This window comes from Gordionus sp. m RMFG-2023, chromosome 4, assembly GCF_954871325.1.
Source record: "Gordionus sp. m RMFG-2023 chromosome 4, tfGorSpeb1-WG-v2, whole genome shotgun sequence".
Taxonomy (NCBI): Eukaryota; Metazoa; Nematomorpha; class Gordioida; order Chordodea; family Parachordodidae; genus Gordionus; species Gordionus sp. m RMFG-2023.
This window is the reverse complement of record NC_088778.1, coordinates 12,879,546-12,899,968: the sequence shown is the minus strand read 5'-3', so window position 1 is coordinate 12,899,968 and position 20,423 is coordinate 12,879,546. Positions and strand designations below refer to the sequence as shown.

The window sequence follows — 20,423 nt, the reverse complement described above, 5'->3', positions numbered from 1 at the left end:
AAAGTAGAGCGCTACCGCTATCGCTAATTATCAAAAAAAGTAGATCGCTATTAGCTACTTTTTATAAAAAAAATTTACAAACAAATTTTTCATTTTTTGCTTATAATGTTATTGTATAGTAAATATATAAAAATCAACATTTATAAATATTAAAATATAGTTAGTTTTGATTATAAAAAAATTTATGTAATAAAAATAAATATTTATGGTAATTTGTTGCATTTTAATAATAAAATCATTTCAATATTATCATCCCCAAGTCTTGAGCGACGATCAGAAAGTATAAGTTTTGCCTTACTAAATATTCTCTCGACACTAGCACTTGAGGGTAGTGGTGTATTTAATCTTATACATATTTTTAATATAAGATAGATTATCAATAATTTTATTTGCAAGTACATCGTTTGTCTGGCATTCTATTATCATTTTGAGGGCTAATGCCACAGATCTTCTTTTTAAAGTCCTAGGGTCTAGCCAATAGCCTATGATTCGCAAATAACCTCAAAAATATTTAATCAGATCAATTTATAAATATAAATAACTTTTTACTTTCTGTTATGTGTCCAACTATCTCCCATGGTTCACATATATGATATCTCTGATAACTCTACTATTAGAGCATCTTTCATCATTTTAAAGTTATCTGCTATTTTATTCATTAGTGTCTGGCGGCATAAAATTGTTGTACCAGGGTGATAGAGTTTTAATCATCATGGTAAATGATGGATTATTAACTAAGGACATTGGCTGAACTGTATAAATTATAAAATCAACAATAACTTTATCAGCCAATTTCTGAGAAATATTGTCATTTGCATTATTAATTAATTTGGTTTGAATTAATTAGTCTTTTTGGATGTAGAGTCGCCTATATCAAAATTATTTAGATGTTTCTCCATTTCCTTAAAAATCATGAACAGTCTTATAAAATAAATATTAGAATGTAAAAATGACAATTTACCTTTAGGTGCTTCTTGAGGTTATAGCTACTGGATTGATTTTAGGAAATATTTTTTTTTACATTTTAAATAAATAAATTTGAAACCAGTTTTGGTTATATATTTATTTTAAAAAATTTTCAAATCTAGGGAATGGGAAATTTGTATTATAGCTATTAATAACATTTTCTTCCCTGGTATCTTCCATTTCATTAATATCATTGTCTGAATCACTTTCAACGATTTGGATATCCATAGGCGATTACATTTTAAATTATTAACACGTGATTTAGGTTTATAATACAAATTTCAATTTTAAAATTAAATAATAAATCATAAAAATTATAATTAATTATAATTAATTATGATATTATATTTAAATTTTCATGTTTATACTTATCTTAATTATATTTTTTAAAAGTAGCGAAGTAGTGGCTACTTAACTTCTTTTAAAAAAAGTAGCGCGCTAAAAAATTAAATAATTACAAAAAAAAGTCGCCGCTATTAGCTATAGCTACCAAAAAAGTTAGCGCGCTAATTAGCACGCTACTTTAACAACTCTGCTAATCACTATAGTAGCCAGCATAAATGAAAAAAAATATTAGTAACAAAATTTTGGCCAAATTTATGATTATTACGCTACTGAAAGCATTATTCTGAAAATTTTATCAATGTTTAGTCAATGGTAAATTAATTCAATACATTCGGTGTAGAAAGAAGAATAAAATCGCCCCCCCCCCAAACCTCTTATTTTTTATGACACTCAATATATCTTATTTTATGTTAAAAATAATTATTTTAATTAAATTTTTGCATATAACAAAATTTTGCAGAGAATTTCATTATAGATTTTATTTATTATTAAAATTCTTTAGTATAAATAACATCCCTTTATTTAACTATGTATTATTTTAATGATAACAAATGAGTATATTAATAAAACATTAATAATTGTTATTAGGCCTAATATTTTTAAAAAAAATTCGGGTCGGGTTGGATCGGGCCTTGGAATTTTTTTTAAAATATATCTAAATATATCAATTTTATGTTAAATTTTTTATGTAAAATAAAATTATTTGATTTTATTTATAAAAACTAGACGCCATGTAACATATATCTTTTATTTTGAGTAATTATAAAAATGATATTTAAATAAATTCAGGCCAAGGCCGACAAAACTTTTTAAAAAAAATTTCGGGTTCGGGCCGGCAAAACATTTTTAAAATAATTTCGGGCCGGGTTGAAAAATTAGGCCCGATACAGATCACTAATTCTTATTGCAAATACAATATTTTTATTAAAAATAGTATAATATATAAATATTATGACTAAGAATTCATTATAATTACTTATTGAATATAAAAATTTTATGTTATAATAATATAGCAATTTTATGATTTGAATTTATAAAGCGAGGTGTATTTTTCTCTGAGATTTGACTAATTTATCTAGAATCAAATTTTTATCTAGAATAATATCCTTATAAATATTTAATATGACGAATCATTTAAACGGCTTTCACCGGTGCTATTACCAAAATAGGGTTTTAACTTTTTCAAAATTGAAGAAGACCTTTCATTAGTGCAGGTGCTAATCGGTAAGGTAGCTAAAATAAAAAGCAATGTTTTAATATTAGGCAGGGAATCTAAGGTGCTATTACACATGGAAAGGGCCTGCAAAGCATTTTTTGGTCTCAAAGAGTACTCTATTCTGTCAAAGTAACTAATAAATCTTTTTGTTTTTTGGTTACAGTGTATTTTATTAATGTATATAAAAAATTAAAAAAAATAAACATTTTTTATTATTTTTAATTAACATGTTCCTAATGATTTATTTTTTTATATATCATTAATCAATAAAAATAATGGTTAATTGGCAAAAAGACACCAATGCTGAAAAATATCCAGATTTATTATTTCTGACATAATAAATTACAGGAAATCTTATCTATTTAAAAATCTCAAATTCATATCTAAATATTTAAAAGATTTTGTTAAAATTGGATTATTTTTGCCTGTAGTGTTGAATCGGCTAAATCCTAACAGTCGAGAAATTTGCTAAGCCTTTTTTTTAAATTGAGCTACCCTTTAAGTTTAACCCTCAATCGAGGTTATAATGATAGTTTTCTCTTAAAATGGCTTCTTAGCCTTTTGGAGTTGGCTCAAAATCTGTTAAAAATAGATATCCCCACTTTCTAGATGATAAAACTTACTTTAAACTTTAAATATTAAAAAAAATTTTAGGAAGGGGGGAGTAGGGGGTCTCAGCCTTTTCTTATAATTTGGAAAGGGGGTTAAAAATCAAAATAATCAGATACTTTTAGCCCTCGATAGCCCTCTCGCAATACACCTCTGGCTATAGCGTATATATATGTATATATTTGAAACAAGTAAATATGTATAAACAATAAAAAAAAAAGTTATTAAATCAAGAAGAACACTCTTACATGTGTTAAATGTTTGGTGATTTAAATACCATGTCTTCCAAGATTAATATAATATTCCAAACTGGCGTTTTTAGGGAAGGCATCTTAGTTGAAAAAGCTCAATTTGATATATACAATCTTAAAAATTTAGCCCTATTATTTCTGCAGCGCGTATTTAGTTTGCAAGTAATAATATACAAAAGTTTATCAATTTTACAAATATTATAGGAACCTTTAATTGGAATTGGGATTCAAGAGAAAGATCTTATGTTATTTTATCATAATTATGAATCTCCATGTATTTTGGATTATCTTACTGATACATTAAATTTAACAGACAATTCTATGATAGAAATAGTATTACGAGGTTGTTCTTACTCATGTGTTTTGAATATTATTTATCAATATAGGAGATATGAAGATGATATCACCTTCTCTTTACCCACATTCTTTACATATACATTCATATAAATCTCCTGCATTTTGTGATTTTTGTGGTGAAATGCTTTTTGGTCTGGTGCGTCAAGGATTAAAATGCGAAGGTTTACCCTTTTATTTTCTATAATATTGATTACACATATGTATACTAATTAATATTAAATTGTGTTGGGCTTCATTTATATGAGCATAGTAATACCATGTTATTGTTCTATAAAGCAATATAAGAACATCACCATGGAGATTGATATCATGGTGCACTTTTTTTTGCTTAATTTTAAATGTGGTTATTCACATTTACTAAAAATATGTATTTATAACTATAAATTTACAATTATTTTGATTTTTTTTCTCTTTAATCAGATTTAATTCATAGAACTAACAAGAAGAAAAATCTTCAAAATAATTTATTAAATTTGAAAAATTATTTTATGTATTTGAACATATTGAGTTTTTAATTATATAATGAAATAGGATTAGAACTATAACCTATATAAAAAAAATAATATTCTCAAACAAAAATATTTTAAATACAATACATATATATTTTATGATTGTTTTATATAAAATTAAAAATATAAGTAATTTATATAAATTCTAATTTAAATAGTATTAAACCTTAAATTGGAGTACAAGGGTGGGTAAATTCTAATGGAAATCATAGTACCTAACCATATAAAATATTTTAAAAGATTGCAAACTTAAAACATTTTGATTTAAAATCTAAACCTAAATAGTTTGGAATCAGAACAATAATAATAATATAAGCTAAAAATGTTTTTAAAAACGAATTTTTTCAATCTCATGTTTAAAACGTCCAACTAAGAATGATATCCATAAATTTTTGATAATTCACTAAATAATTTAACTGGTTATACAGGGATTACTTAACCCTATTCTTACACTTAGATTTTTTTTTATTGACTTTAAGGATGTGGGCTGAGTTTTCACAAAAGATGTGCTTTTAAAATTCCTAATAACTGTTCTCAGCTCAGATCACGATGTTCATCAACCTCTACCACCCATAATTTAGTATCACCTAATAGTTCTTCAGAGTCAGTTGTTAGCACTGTTTCAGGCTCTACTGTTCTCAGTACCAATAATAACCTTAATCAATATCCCTGTTTTAACGATCTCTCGAATATTGCTTATGCCAATTCCAAAAACGAAGCCAAAAATGAATTATTTCATTCAACTTCTCACCGAGTTGACAATATGGTAAATTTTTATTTTATTCATATAATATAATTTCTTAAAAGATATAATTTTGAATTATTAAATTAAAAATATTTTTATCTTTCATCTAGCTCGATTATTATTTTTAACTTCTTCTTTTTTGACATTTTTTTTCGTCCATCAATATATCATGCACTATCTTTTTTGTCCATTGCTTGCCAGTAAGATAACAATGAGCCAATTTTTTTTTGCGACGCTTATGCTATTTTTTTTACGATAAAAGACTTGGCACTAGCATTACATATTTATTCATAAAGCTTATTTTAATTTATTTATATATATATGTATGTTTTTATCGTTAATTACAACTGTTAATTTGCCATTTTAATAATACATAATATAACGAAGCTAAGTTTAATTTAATTAGTAAGATAAGTTAGTCAACATTTGATTAATAATAATTTTCTTTCAAATGGATAATGAAAATTATTTTATTATTAGATAGAGGCTAATTTTTTAAAAATATTTTATAGCGTTGGCTGATAAGAAATCTTATTACCGTATAACATTTTATGTTTTAAATGATTTCCCGAGTTTTTAAATTGTTTTAATTTGGTCGTTTAATATTCAAAACACGATTTTTCTGACGACCGATTACATAAAAAAAAAATATTAACGAAAGAAAATTTTGAAATGACAATAATTGCTTCTCCCTTTTTTTCCTGGTGGTAATTTGATGCGCGAAAGCTTGATATTTATATAATATACATTAACATATAGAATACGAATCCCGGATAAAAACTTTCAGGAAAAAAACACCCGGAAAAAACCCCCGTTTTTTTCATATTTATAGAATTTACTTAAGACCTAATAATATAAGTATATTTTTATTTGGATTATAATGAATATACTCATTTATAATGTATAGACAAATTAGTATTTTAGAAAAAAATATTATAAAAATATAATATAAGCTAAATTTCTTTAGGCCCTAATTCATTATTTAAAGATTACTCATATACCCTCCATAAAAAATGCTTAAACAAGATAAAATGCTAAAGTTCAAATTGGTACTGGGAAAAAATAACCCATGTATTTCTTATTTTCGTAAAGATTATTTGCTATACTAATAAATACAATATCCATCTTTAATTACGATATTAAGTAGACTAAATTTCACAAAATTTTGTAATAATATATTTATTTTATTGGTAATTCATGATTATGTATACAAATTTAATAATTTAGAATAATAATTATATGGGTGACATCGAATATTGAAGGAAATCGCTCTTAAAAAATTTGGAAGGCTACACACCCCATCATGGTATTCCTCACAAAGTTTCTTTAACCGAATCTGGGTAATATAACTGCGATTTTGTATTCGGTGTCCAACTATCTACTCGCCATTTTTCAAGTTTGGTTTCATCGGTAGCAACCTCGCAATTTTTTTAAATCAATACCCAGATTGATGTGTGTTTATTCCCAACCAGATTAGAAAAACTATGATTCCAACCTTCACATTTTGTGCGTTCTTCGTCGGATAGAGTGCTCTGATTCACGTTCCAAGTTTCTGGAGGAAATCGAGGCTCAAATCGACGTGTTTGGAACTGAGAATTTCTTCTTGTGATAAATTCTATAAATATGAAAAAAAAATCCGGGGGTTTTTTTTCAGGAGGTTTTTTTTCCTGTGAGTTTTTATTCTGTGGTTTTTTTTTCCTATTACCATTATTTCTTTTTATCATATCAGTTATGACTTTTTTCTTATCACATTCATATATTTTATATTAAAAGTTACCATGTTTCCTTTTTTAGCATTTAGAATATCTACTTTTTTTTGAGAATTTGCTATTTTATGAGTTTATGCTTGTCCGTTTAAATGAAAATCAAGTTTTGATAAATTTATATTCTTATACATTTTATAATTATTATTTAAATAGAATTCAATTAGCTTTAAAATGATAAATGCAATAATATGCATATTTAAGATAATACAATGGTTAGGTATACAAATTCTACAGCGAATCGGACCACAATGAAATACTTATCAATTTTGAAAATTGAAAATTTAAATCATGGGAATTTCTTTGAGATGATACAAAAAGTCATAACAAAAAATGATAAAATGCTCTTAGATTCCATTTAGAAAACTCTATTTTCAGGAGCCAAATTAGAAAGGAAAAACTGAAATTCATGAGGAATCAAAATCCAAGGGAAGAAGTTCTCTAATAATTTTATGTCTAAGACAACCATAATGCCGGCTCGAACAAGGATGACAAATCACAGGGGTGCTAGCCCGGAATCGCCGGAGCCTAGACGTCCAGGATTGAGACCTTGGAGGAGAGAACGGTTGTACTATATTTGCAGAGCAACTGACCATCTGCAAAATCAGTGCCTCCGTGGGTCAGCCAAGAAGCAAGAGGCAATTTCCCAAGTCGATATGCCAATGGGCGTATAAGGAGATAAAGAAGTAGGAGTAATATAAGAGAAGAGGCAGTGTCCATCTGGACGGTATTGCCACAGCTGACAAGACGGAGGACCCCTGATGTTCGGGATTTGGGAGAGGCCGGATTGGTCAGACCGGTTGCCATATTGGAACCGTTGGGCGAACGTACCACATATACGAATCTCGAGGATGGAAGTTTAGGTAGCTGGCCGATAGTAGATCTATCGGCGGGTGAATTAGAATAACTGTTGGGTTAAACCTATAGGGTTCTTAGGTATAATTGATGGGGGCATGTGATAAGTATGTAAAGAAAAGTTTTTTTTGTATTTTATAAAAAATAAATTATTATTTTTTTTGTTATTATTTATTGCAATAATAAAAGATGAAAAATAATATATATATTAGTTATCTGCATCGGGCCTAATTTTTCAAGCCCGAACCGGCCTGAAATTTTTTTATAAAGTTTTGCTCTGCCCGAACCCGGAATTTTTTTTTTAAAAAATTTTGCCTGTCCGGCCCGAATTTATTTAAATATAGAAATTAATTTTTTATAATTAAACGATATGTTATTTGGCGTCTACTTTCAATAAATAAAATCATATATTTTTATTTTACATAAAAAATTCAACATAAAATTGATAAATTTAGATAGATTTTAAAAAAAACTTCAAAGCCCGACCCGACCCGGCCCGAATTTTCTTAAAAAATGGGCCGGGTACTGGCCGGGCCTACTTTTGCAGATCTTTAATATATATACGCGTGTTGCAAAAATCATGATTATTATATTACTATCTAATAACCCGTCAAGAATGACGGGGTTAAGGGGTAATTAGTTAGTTTGTGTATATGATACTAAATATGCTTTATATTAAAATTTAGGAGAAAGTAAAATTGTTGCAATGTAACCCGTGAGCATTAAGGGTATTAGAACAGGCGCGTACGCAGCGGGGGGGGGGGGGACAGGTGGACAAATCCCCCCCCCCCCAAAGCCAAAAAATGCAGATGCCGGATTATATTTTTCAAAAATATTATTGTTAATATTAATTTATATTTGTTAATATTTATTCTTATCTCATATATACATATATATATATATATATATTTTATTTATCACATTCATCTACTAAGTTATTTTATCAATCAATTTCGATTTCAAGTTTTCCTTGGCGTAATTTACCTATTATTTTCAAATTTTAGTGGCGTAATATTTATCTAAATTTCTAATAAAATAATAATTATCTCTGAAACTCCTTGTCCAACAGGGAGAAAAAAATTGCAAGCTTGTCCAACGAGATCGAGTCTCCGCCACAGTAACAGCTATTTTGGAGTTAGAAGAGCTGATTATTAATGCTATTACTGAAATATCACAATGGCTTGAAAGAAATATTTCCTCAGAAGCAAGAAAATTATTGGATTCAATACTTATTCCAAATTGTTTTTCCCATTAGAATGTATTATTTAATTATACAACTATTTTATGTAATACTTTTAAAAACATAACATTGACTTGATTAAGAAGATGAGAATAGCGGAGAGCATTTTATTAGAACTCAAGGAAATAGAGCTAGTGTTGTTGAAGAATTTCATATTTTATATGTTATTGTTGAGTCAAAAGCAGAGCTATACGTGTTAAATATTTGTCCCCCTCGACTTGCAGCAAGCAAGCTCATCATCAAAACATTAATATAGGATCAGTAGAAGAGTATTATAAAACAAATGTCCCCTCTCCCAACCTTTTTCATATGGTGATAGAAAAAAAATATAAATATTTGTTATATTTTTATCATGAAGATGTTAAAATATCTTATGATGCCTTATTAGCTGAATAACTATGATTAAAAGATTAACTATGGTTGATACAGTCCCAAAAAATGCTATGGATGCTTTTTATTTCAAACACATTTTAGATTAGTTATATATATATTAGCAGCTCTTTAGTAAACTAATGAGAGAACATTCACTTTTTTAAGAAGAATAACAGAGCCTTGCAGAGGTACCATTTGCAGGACCAGGCCCAGATTTTATTTTAAAATTTTTTCCGGCCCGGGTTTTTTTTAAAAAAATTTTCAGGCCCGGCCCGGCTGGCTTAGCCCGAATTTTTTAAAATAAATTATATTTATTTTTGATATTTATAGCTAATAATGGCGATTTCAAATATTTGGTTTTAAAATATACAACTAGGCTCGGATATTTTTTCTTAAAAAATTTTCAGGCCCAGCCCGGGTGTTTTTAAAAAAAAAATTACGAGCCCGGCCCGGGTATATTTAAAAAAATTAAAATACGGTCCGGCTCAGGGGCCGGGCCTGCAAGTCTGTGAAAAACATACCTATGAAATACAACATCTGAAAGTAGATTGAATGATTTGGATCTTTTGAATATTCATAGACATTTAACGCCAAGCAAGGATTGATAATTGAAAAATTAGCTCAAAACATACAAAATACAATTATTCCTAAGAAACTTTTTGTGTATTAATTTATATTTACAACATTTAAATTTTTTATACTTTATATATTTTAAAAGCTCAAAAAATTCAAATTTCAATTTTGGGTCATTTAGGTGATTCATATCGTGGGTTATATTCACTTTATATTTTATGATTCACATTTAAATGCCGGTTTATATATATAATTTTTTTAATTCACATTAGTTTAAAATTGTGTATTAGAAAAGTTATTAATCCTAATAAATTTATGCTTAGTATTTTTAATTAAAAATATTATTTTTTTAAAAAATTTATTATTCCCCCCCCCCCCAGACCAAATTCCTGCGTACGCGCCTGTATTAGAAATATCAAAATTTAAATATGTGATAGGAATCATATGGGTAAAATTAAAAATAGAAATAGAAATTCTTCAAAATTTTTCAATTTTAAATATGGGCTAGATATTGGCCTCAAAATTTTGTTTTGCAGACACAGCTAGGGCTGATCAAAAACCACTTCCTATGCAACTTTTCAAAATTTTGCCATTTATTTCTATTGTAATTTAATAATAATGTCTTAAATTTAATTTTATATTTAGAATAAAATTTAAATGTGTGATAGAAATCATATTGAATAAAATTTAAAAAAGAGATGCTTGGAAATTTTTTAATTTTAAATATGGGGTAGACATTGGCCTGAAATTTTTGCAGACATAGCCAGGCCTGATCAAAAAACCAAGTCCCATGCAACTTTCATAAAATTTTGCCATTTATTACTATTGTAATTTAATAACAATGTCTTAAATTTAATTATATATTCCATTTATTTCTATTGTAATTTAATAACAATATCTTAAATTTAATTTTATATTTAGAATAAAATTTAAATTTGTGATAGAAATCATATTGGGCAAAATTTAAAATAGATATGCTTGAAAAATTTTTTATTTTAAATATACCAGACATTGGCCTGAAATTTTTCTTCTCAAACCTGGCTAACCCATAATAATTTTGTAATTTTTTCTCAAGCCTGGAGATAGGTAAATCTCTGAAAACCATATTGTTGGAAAAATTTTCTCAATATAATAATTTTGTTAGTTGAGAACTGAAATAAAATAAGTCATAATTCATTTAAAAATAAAATCAGTATATGGAGTTGCATGGGGTTGGTTTTTTAATAAGGCCTGGCGATTTCTGCAAAAAAAATTTTCAGGCCAATGTCTAGCCCATATTTAAAATTAAAAAATTTTCAAGCATTTCTATTTTATATTTTGCTTAATATGATTTCAATCACAAATCTAAATTTTATTCTAAATATAAAATTAAATTTAAGACATTCAATAAAAATAAATGGCAAAATTTTATGAAAGTTGCATAGGACTTGGTTTTTTAATAAGGGCCTAGCGATTTCTGCAAAAAAAAATTTCAGGCCAATGTATAACCCATATTTAAAATTCAAAAATCTTAAAGCACTCTATTTTAAATTTTATCCAATATGATTTCCATCACAAATTTAAATTTTGATATTTCTAATACATGCTCACGGTATACATTGCAACAATTTTATCTCTTTTTTCTCCTAAATTTTAATATTTATATATAATTTATTAATAAAGTATATTTAGTTCCATACATACAAACTAAATAATTATCCTTCAACCTCGTCAGCTAGTATGGTAATAAACGGCAGAATTTTAAAAATATCAGATTAATTAATATATATATAATTAATATTTTCAATTTAATTATATTCAAGTTGGTGCATGCTTAAAACATGCGACTTTGAAACGGGAGGGTTGTGATTCGACTCTCGTAGAGAGCAAAAAATTAACATATAGTCTCCTTAAATTTTAAATACATTATGAAGATACGAAAACGATCATGTTTGATTATGGAGATTATATATATTAGATTATTTTATTCGATTTTTTTTACTAATATAAAAAAAGAAATAAATAAAATTAATTACTTTTGTTATGTATTAATTCATTATATTTCAGGAAATTTAAAGTAATAATAAATTGAAGTAAGAAAAGGAGATTAATAACCTATTAATTAGAACGTTATAAACCCAAACTAAGAAAATATTTTGATGAAAAAAATATCTAAGATATTTCTGGTCTTGAAGAAAGAATCACAATTAGAAAATGTATTTAATGAGAAATTACAACATGATTTGTCTTCATTTGCTCATATTTAAAAAAATTTAATAGGCAGGTTAATGGAAATTTCGATGACCTAATTTGTAATAGTAAGGATTCCAATAAACATTGAAATATTACAAGATAATAGTAACTCCAACCAAGTAATCAATGCTTAATATGTATTCATGAAATTCTTTGATGATATGCACGGTCAGAGTTAGATGTTACTTGAGATAGTTTATGGTTGGTTATTATTAATAAAACCTAAGGTACCAAGTCACTTCAAAGAAAAGCTAACGGCTATGTTATCTTTAGTTACAGTTACAAAACATAATTAAAAATAAGAATAAATAAAAAAGAAAAATGCATTAAAGAATTTAATGATTCATTTTTCTATAAAGTAAAATAAAAAGCAGTTAATAAAGAAACGAAAATTAATTTATTAATATTTTAGTCTAATTTAATAAAAATCAAAGATTATCAATTAGCATTCATTCAACGATGGACTAATAAAATAAAATGATTTTTATCCCTGTTTGGTCTTCAAATTTGCCAAAATGGTTATACGGGATATGTATTGTAGTGAATAATTATTTATATTATTGGATATTTATGCTGTATATTTATTTCAAATGATAGATCGAGATATAGAATTCTTTCAGTTTTTTTACTACAACTGTGGAAAGAAAGAATCATGGTTCTAGCTTTTAGATTATTATAATGTTAAAGTGGTAATATTTTTAAAATTAGTATAATGTTATAATAAAAAAGTGGTAATATTTTTTAAATGAAACTTTAAATAATCTGTTTTTCACAATTGTACAAAATTCGTTCTTACTGAAATACTATCATCGTCCTCCGATTAAGAAAATAAAAAAAGATATGTAACTAAATGCCACAATCAAAAGATTTGAAATTGAAGAAATTCTATTCGCAGTTCTATTGGATTCCTTTATTTTCAGTTGACCAATACAATCAGACATTCCATTTATCGTTTAATATATTTTTATAAAATGTAAAAATATTATAAAAATGACGAAAAACAAACGTTATTTTAAATCAGGGCTATGATACCCTCTTTCTAAAAAAGTTGTTTCGGGTATGGGTTCAGTGAAAAATCTCTGAACCAGATTCGGGTTCAGGGTTCGGAGATCAGAAAAATAATGACATAAAAATTAATTAAAATAACAGAACATCACTTTTTTAAAAAAAAATATTTTAATTCATATTGCCATAAAAATAATTTATCATCATAATTATAATATATATAACTAATACTACAATACAATTTAAAAAATAATATTATAATTCTATTTTAAAAATTTATATCTTCTAAAATATCGTCATTAAGACTTGCACGATTTTTTTAAAAAAAAAGCTTGAACCCCTTAATTTTAAAAAATATCGAGGGTTCGGGTTCTCAACCTTGCTTTAAGTTACTTAGATAAATATAATAGTTACAGAACCTCTTCGTTGTATTTTTAAAATGGGAGATGTAATAGCGTAACGCTTCTGCCCTACTTTGCACACAACTGCTTACATCAATCTATTTTTTGTCAACATATTAATAAATTGTGAAAGAACATCTGATAAATTAAATTATAAATAGACTAAGGGCAAATATGGGACATGAACATGATTAATTAGAGGAATTTTTATTGATGCTCATTGAAAAAGAATTGTTGATGCAAATATAACTTAAATATGGGTTTATTTGCGCAAGCCGATACATACAATAATAAGTATATTTATTATATATATTCATTCTAGAGATCAAGGACCATTTCTGTTTACTAACAGTTAAAGCTTGAAATATCAGCAGAATAGTTCAGGATAGGTTTTCCTCATATAACAGTTGCTATTGAAGGAAAGCTTATGAAAATAAAACAACCTAAAAAATGGATCTGTGTTTTTTAATTATAAAAAATATTACTCCATTGTGATTGAAGCTGTTGCAGATCACAGAGCAAGGTTATATATATTTTAAGTTTTAATTCTTTTCTAGATTCCTGTTAATTGAGGTTCGTTTTCCTGGATCTCAGATAGAACTATCTTTACAAAGAGCTTATTTTATTTGTCATTTTCCCAGCAAAAATTTTACGAATTACAAAATTATAATGATAAAATTATTAAATTTTCCCAATTCTTAAAACTTTTAAGAATCACAAAACATTCGCGAATTGGAAAAAAACATTAGGCCAATATTTTAAATTTACATTAAAAATGGCATTTATATTTTTTTGTTAAACGCATAATTTTTTAGATTTAATTTTTCATATTTAGGACTTAACCTAATGTCATTGTTTTATTATTATTTGGATTAATTATTTAAATATTTTTTTTTCGCAAACATTAGGAAAATTCTTATAACTAAGCTACTTGTTAATAATTTTATGATTCATTAAGATTAAGATTATTATTTTATTAATGTTTTGCAAAAAAGCAACAAACTTTATTAATATTTTGATTCATTTTTAGTTTCGAGTATAATTAAAAACCCCTAAAGTCTAAAGGGTTTTAATGAGAATACTTTTACTAGATAAGATATATCAAAATTATGCACATATATGGCGAGAGAGTGTAAAAATGATATTGCTCTTCATCGCAATAAATTTATACGATTTTGATATCTTGTTTTATGAATGACAAGCTATTTTGAGGCTTATTAATAATATATCAAATTAATTTTAAATGATTCATTAATTTTATAATAAAAGAAAATTTTTACCTAATTAAATTAAATTAATATAAAAGTAATATATTGATTATGAATCTCGGACATAAATGTCCTGGACAAAAATACACTAGACATAAGTACGCATGCATGAGCATAAGTGCCCCTGAACAATTTTAATTGATTTTTTAAAATGCTTAGAAACGGGAATTAAGTTATTTTAAAAATTCGTTTATTCTATACAACTCTAAGTATCTATCAGATTTTACTGAATGTAGTAGCTTTAGTGTAAATAAAATTATTATATAACCTCATCTAATATAAACACCCTTATTTTTGTTATCTGGGCTTAAACCAACCTCTAACGCATCCACGAGATCAATATCAGGCCTTAGTCTAACCCGCGGAGTTCTGTAAATACGAAACATATTGGCTGCTCCGCGCTCTGATTTTACTGAATTTAGTAAATTTAGTGTCTAATAACAAACATTTCCCCAGTACTCCACATTTGCATGATCTTTTTAAAAAATTTGTGTTAAAATGCATGGTGGCTGCGCATTATCATTAGTTAAATATTTTTTTAAAGAAAAATGAATGTGAGAAAGAAATTAATTTTTTTTAAAGACTTTTCCCATGTTCTTAAAGAAATTATTAAAATTCTGGTATTTTTGTCCAGTGTCTTTTTGGTCATCACACATCTGACCGATTACCCTTCCCAACATAGATCTATTTTTCTTATCTAAGACTGAAATAAATTTTAAGAATTTATCATCAAAAACCGAGTGGTGACTATAGTCTAAATATAGCAGATTAGAGATTATCAATGAGTTGCATGTCAGCATTCTGGGCTGATAATGCCTCAGTGAATTTTGGCAAAAAAATGTATTTACAGAATCGAGGCAACTTAATACTAATTGGCTGTATATGCCATTTACTACATAATTCTTGCAAGAAGGCAATTAATGTATTATCTGTGGATGTCGAAATAATTGTAAAGAAATGTTTTAACGAATTTAGTTCATCAACTAAAAGAGTTAATAAATTATAAGAGTTGGTGGAGTGGTCTGACTTGGAATGGTGGGAGTTTTTGCGACATGTCCCTATCAGATGGTTATTAATACCCGCAATCGATAGAATCTTAAATTTTACGAACCTTCAAAAAAATAATTTTTAAATAAAGATTGTAAAAGCTGTCTATTTTGAAAAATTTCTTCGAGAATCAAATGGCAGAGGCATATTTAGGAATAATTTCACATGTAGGAAATCTACTACATGCTGTTAATATGCACTTACAATCAGAAGAATCTTTTTTAATAAAGATTCACAAAATTATGCTGCAGCTGTGTTCATCTTTACAATTAAAAATTGACAATAAATTTTATGGCGCTATTGCTAAAAACAGGGATTCGAACTGAACCCGAACCTGGAGAAGAAAACCCGGGTTTTTGGAAAAAATGAACCCGAACCTGAACCTCGTTTTTAAAATTTTTGAAACCCCGAACCGAACCGGGGAATTTTATTTGAACCCGGTTCAACCGGGTTCAGTGTATTGTTAAAATCATATTATTTATATAATTTTAAATACAAATATTAACAATTTAATTGAGATTTTATCATATTTTCAGATTTCAAGTAATTGAAGTGATAATAAATTTTAAATAACTTTATCCATTTACGCCATTTTTTAATTTATTCTCAAAGATTCCTATTGGAGTGTTAATAAATTTTGAACAATTAAATTCTTTTACCCCATTTATTTTTAATTTTTAACTTATTCTCATAGATTATTAATTAGAGGAAAATGAAAGTGAAAAAGTCAAAGTAAAAATTATTATATTGGATATTGTTAATTTAAAGAAATACATACGTCTAAATAAAATTTTTAAAATTTATTTTTTATAACTAATTTATGTCTAGTTTTTTAATTGTGATTTAAATATAGATTTTTTTTTATCAATTCAAAAATTCTTAAACTCGAGCTAAATCCGAAACCAAACCCCGGTTCAAAAATATTTCCCTGAACCGAACCCGGACAAAAATTTTGCCGGGTTCGCATCCCTGGCTAAAAATATCATATTCAAATGTTCAAATATTACTCTAAGTCTAATTAATGTATTTTTAAATGAAGCAAATATTTTTATTAAGACAATTTTAGAATATTTGCAATCAAAATTTGATTTCAATAACTCAATTTACAAATGTATGGATATTATGACCTTGGAAGAGAACCATCAATTGATGGTTTTTTAAATTTAATAAATATATTAAAAATACTGATAGACATTGATGACATGTTTGGAGATTGTAATGCTCTCTATTTTGTATGATTCGCCAGAATGCTTAAAGATAAATGGTCTAAAAGCAGAGGAGAAATGGGTGGAATTTTTTCGTAATTACGATAAATCCCCATGCTAGGAAAAATATGTGAGTATGTTTACTCCTTACCTCATTCTAATGCCTCATCGGAGCGCATTTTTAGCCCGATGAGGACTGCCTGGATAAAGGAGAGAAATTGGATTGTTTTAACATTAGAGGTCAAGCTAAAGATTAAATAAAATTATAATGTCATGCACACAATTTTATAAATATCTCAATAACGACGGTAAATGTTTAGTTCCATTATTTCAGCTCTCTGGATAATTGTTATTTAAAATATTTTCGAATTATTTTGCTCAAATGATCTAGTTTTTAACCCTCGCCCTTCTATATAATTGGGCGGGCTAGCTAAATAATTTAAGTGTTAACGGACCTTTGAAAAATTTTAACAATGGGCGGGCTAACAAACTTTTAACTTTTATTTGTTATTTAAAATTTATTATTGTAAACATTAAAAAATATATGCTTCATAAATTTTTTTTAAATTCCAGATTATCGATAACTGTTGTAAATATTATCGTCAGAAAAATTAATGAGATAAAAAAATACTTGTTGGATTTGATTTGCAATTATAGGGTCGAAGTATTTCGTCCTATAATTGATCAGATTATAAACAGCATGTCAGAACGGTTTTCTGCGAAAAGAGAGCTCATTTTGAATGTGCAATATTTTCATCCTAAGCATTTTGATGAAAAAAATAGTAAAGGTATTTCTGAAAAGGCCTTGGAAAAACTGACACAATTGGCAAATATATTGAGTGTTAAATACGTAACGAATTGTGTTCATTTGCCTGTGAATTCAAAGATTTAATAGCAGAATTTGAAACGGACGATGATATCGTATGTGCAGGTGAGGAGTCTAATGAAAAAGTACAATAAGATATTAACTCAGAATGTGAAATGTGAAAATAAATGTAACAATTGTTTAATATGCGTATATGAAATTCTTAAAAGATACAATATGTACACAAGTGCATACACTAATTTATTTTTGACATATGAATACATTTTAACTTTGTCATTTGCGCAAGTTAACTGTGAGAGAATATTTAGTAAACTAAAAATTATTAGGCTGAGAACTAATATAGATGAAAAAAAATTAGGATCATTTTTAATGTTATTGAATGAGAACTTTTAGTGAAGATTGAACTAGAAGATATTCTTGTTTATTTGCGCAAAGGTTCAAAGTTAATGAGATTTATCAACATAAGAATTATATATTATCTTAATTCTTTTATTTAAAAATCATGTAATTCAAATAAAAATAAATATTTAAAAAAATATTATAAAAAAATAAATATTTAAAAAAAACAAATAAAAATAAATAAATAATATTAAAAATTTCCCCGTGATTCAGTGAGTTACCAAAATTTGGATTATTTATTATTTTTGCATGAAAATAACAAATAATATAAATAAATAATAATTTTATATTATCATAAATATTTTGATCATAATTTAAATCGAATATTTTTTTTGTGCTTATTAAATTATGAAATTTTTAATAAGGGTGTAGCGTTGAAACGGAATCATTCATGTGTTATTAGATGCTTAAAAAATTTGAAGAATGGACATATTTAAATTTGGTTTTAATTTTTTTATATGGGCGGGGCAAGACGAAAGGTCTATAAAAATTATTTAGATTTTATTTCACATTTTTTCTCCATGATTAAATTCCCTTATAATAATAACTAAAAATTCTGCTTTCTTCTATGATAAAAAAATTCAAAGGAAGACACATTTAATTTACAATTTATTAATAAATAAACGTACACAATATAAAGATATTTTTATAAATACGCGATTACTATACAAAAAATATAGAAAGAAAAAAAAATATAGATTAATTGTTATCATTATAAAATCCCATTCCTTCAAAGTGATGGATGGAAGGCAGTTAAGTTTTTTAGTCATGCATTCCACCGCTTTGCTAAAAATTCTTTCACTTGCAACACTCGTAGTTTGCTGAGCCAAAAAGTCTCTGGCCATTAAAGACAAAGTTGGATATATTGAGCTGTTTTTATGCCACGAATCGAGTACATTGGTTGTTGGACTAGCTACTTCCTCTTTTAAATATGTATCTATTTCATCTATGATATGATGTGGAAATTCATAAATAGCCCTAAATAATAAAGAAAATTATATATAACTATGTAATCATATTTACCTTCTTAGTTTATTATGTATACACATAGAATAAGGCATGGCTTCCATATCGGGCTCATTATAATCGTACGCTGACGATCCGGACATTGTACTCTTATATTTCATATATAACGTTTCGAAATTTTTAAAATAATCAGGATTATTTATAAATTTAGGCAAAAAATTTTCTTTGTCTTCGGGTCTAACAAACACGATATATAGTTTGAAAGAGTATTCATGTGTTCCATATATATCTTTGAATTTTTTTAACATACACTAGCAGCATTTTTTAATATTTCGTTTTCATGATTTTCACTAGCATCTTCTAGTGTTTTGACAATTTTATCTATAAATAAAACTGCCGAACCAATTGTAGAATTTGTAACTGAGGATATTTCTTGGGTAATAATGTAGAATGGTTTCAAAAATATTACAATATCTATTAAATATTTGGCCTCTTCATTATTTATAATAATTTGATTATCAGGAAGGCTGCCCTTCTTGCTTAAATTATTTACCACATCAATATTCTATATATAAAAATAAAAAAAGGTGTTTGTTATTACTTTGTTAATTGTGGAAATCATTAAAAATTTGGAATTCCATTGTGATGGCATCTAGTGGTATAGGAGTATCACCTGATAATTCCATGTATTCCTTCATAAATTTGGGAGAATTATGTAATTTTTTAACAAATTTATTTAATTTGTCTAATCTTTGATTCAAAATATTCATTCCGGAGCTCACTATTATATTCAGTATTTGAGCTAAACATCTATTGCTATATGGACAATAACCGTATTTATCCATATAAAATTTTGTCGTAATAAACACAGATGATAGAAAATTTTTTGCATTATCGATTGTTATCGATATAATTTTATCCTGAATCCCGAAAGATTCGAGAAAGGATAATAGATTATTTGATATTTCTTCACCCGTATGTGGATGAGGTAAATCTATGAGATCAAGTAGGTGATTCACGAATTTCCAATCTTTATCAATGTAATGAATTGTTATTGAACAATAAGATAAGGAATTTATTCCGGACCAAATGTCCATTGTTAGGCTGATTTTGCTTACCTGTTTAAGGTCTTTAATAATTTTATTTCTAGATTTTTGATATAAATCATTTACATATCGGGCAGCCGTTTGCCGGTGCCATATCTTCTCATTTTTAAATATAAAAGAGAAGATATCTCTGAAATAAAAGATTCTATTTTGTTAAATGATAAATT

At 26.6% G+C, this 20,423-nt stretch overlaps 1 protein-coding gene across 2 annotated transcripts in view; it reads left to right on the top strand.

Moving 5' to 3' along the window:
- The first annotated feature begins 3,396 nt into the window (after positions 1-3,396).
- The window catches only part of LOC135928449 (serine/threonine-protein kinase D1-like), a 30,782-nt gene continuing 13,755 nt past the window's right edge, over positions 3,397-20,423 (top strand). For both annotated transcript variants that reach the window (XM_065464911.1, XM_065464912.1), the window contains exons 1-4: positions 3,397-3,549; positions 3,592-3,730; positions 3,774-3,905; positions 4,733-5,019. In XM_065464911.1, coding sequence (XP_065320983.1) covers positions 3,415-3,549; positions 3,592-3,730; positions 3,774-3,905; positions 4,733-5,019 — 693 coding nt within the window. In that variant the 5' untranslated portion in view covers positions 3,397-3,414. The remainder of the gene's footprint in view (positions 3,550-3,591; positions 3,731-3,773; positions 3,906-4,732; positions 5,020-20,423) is intronic.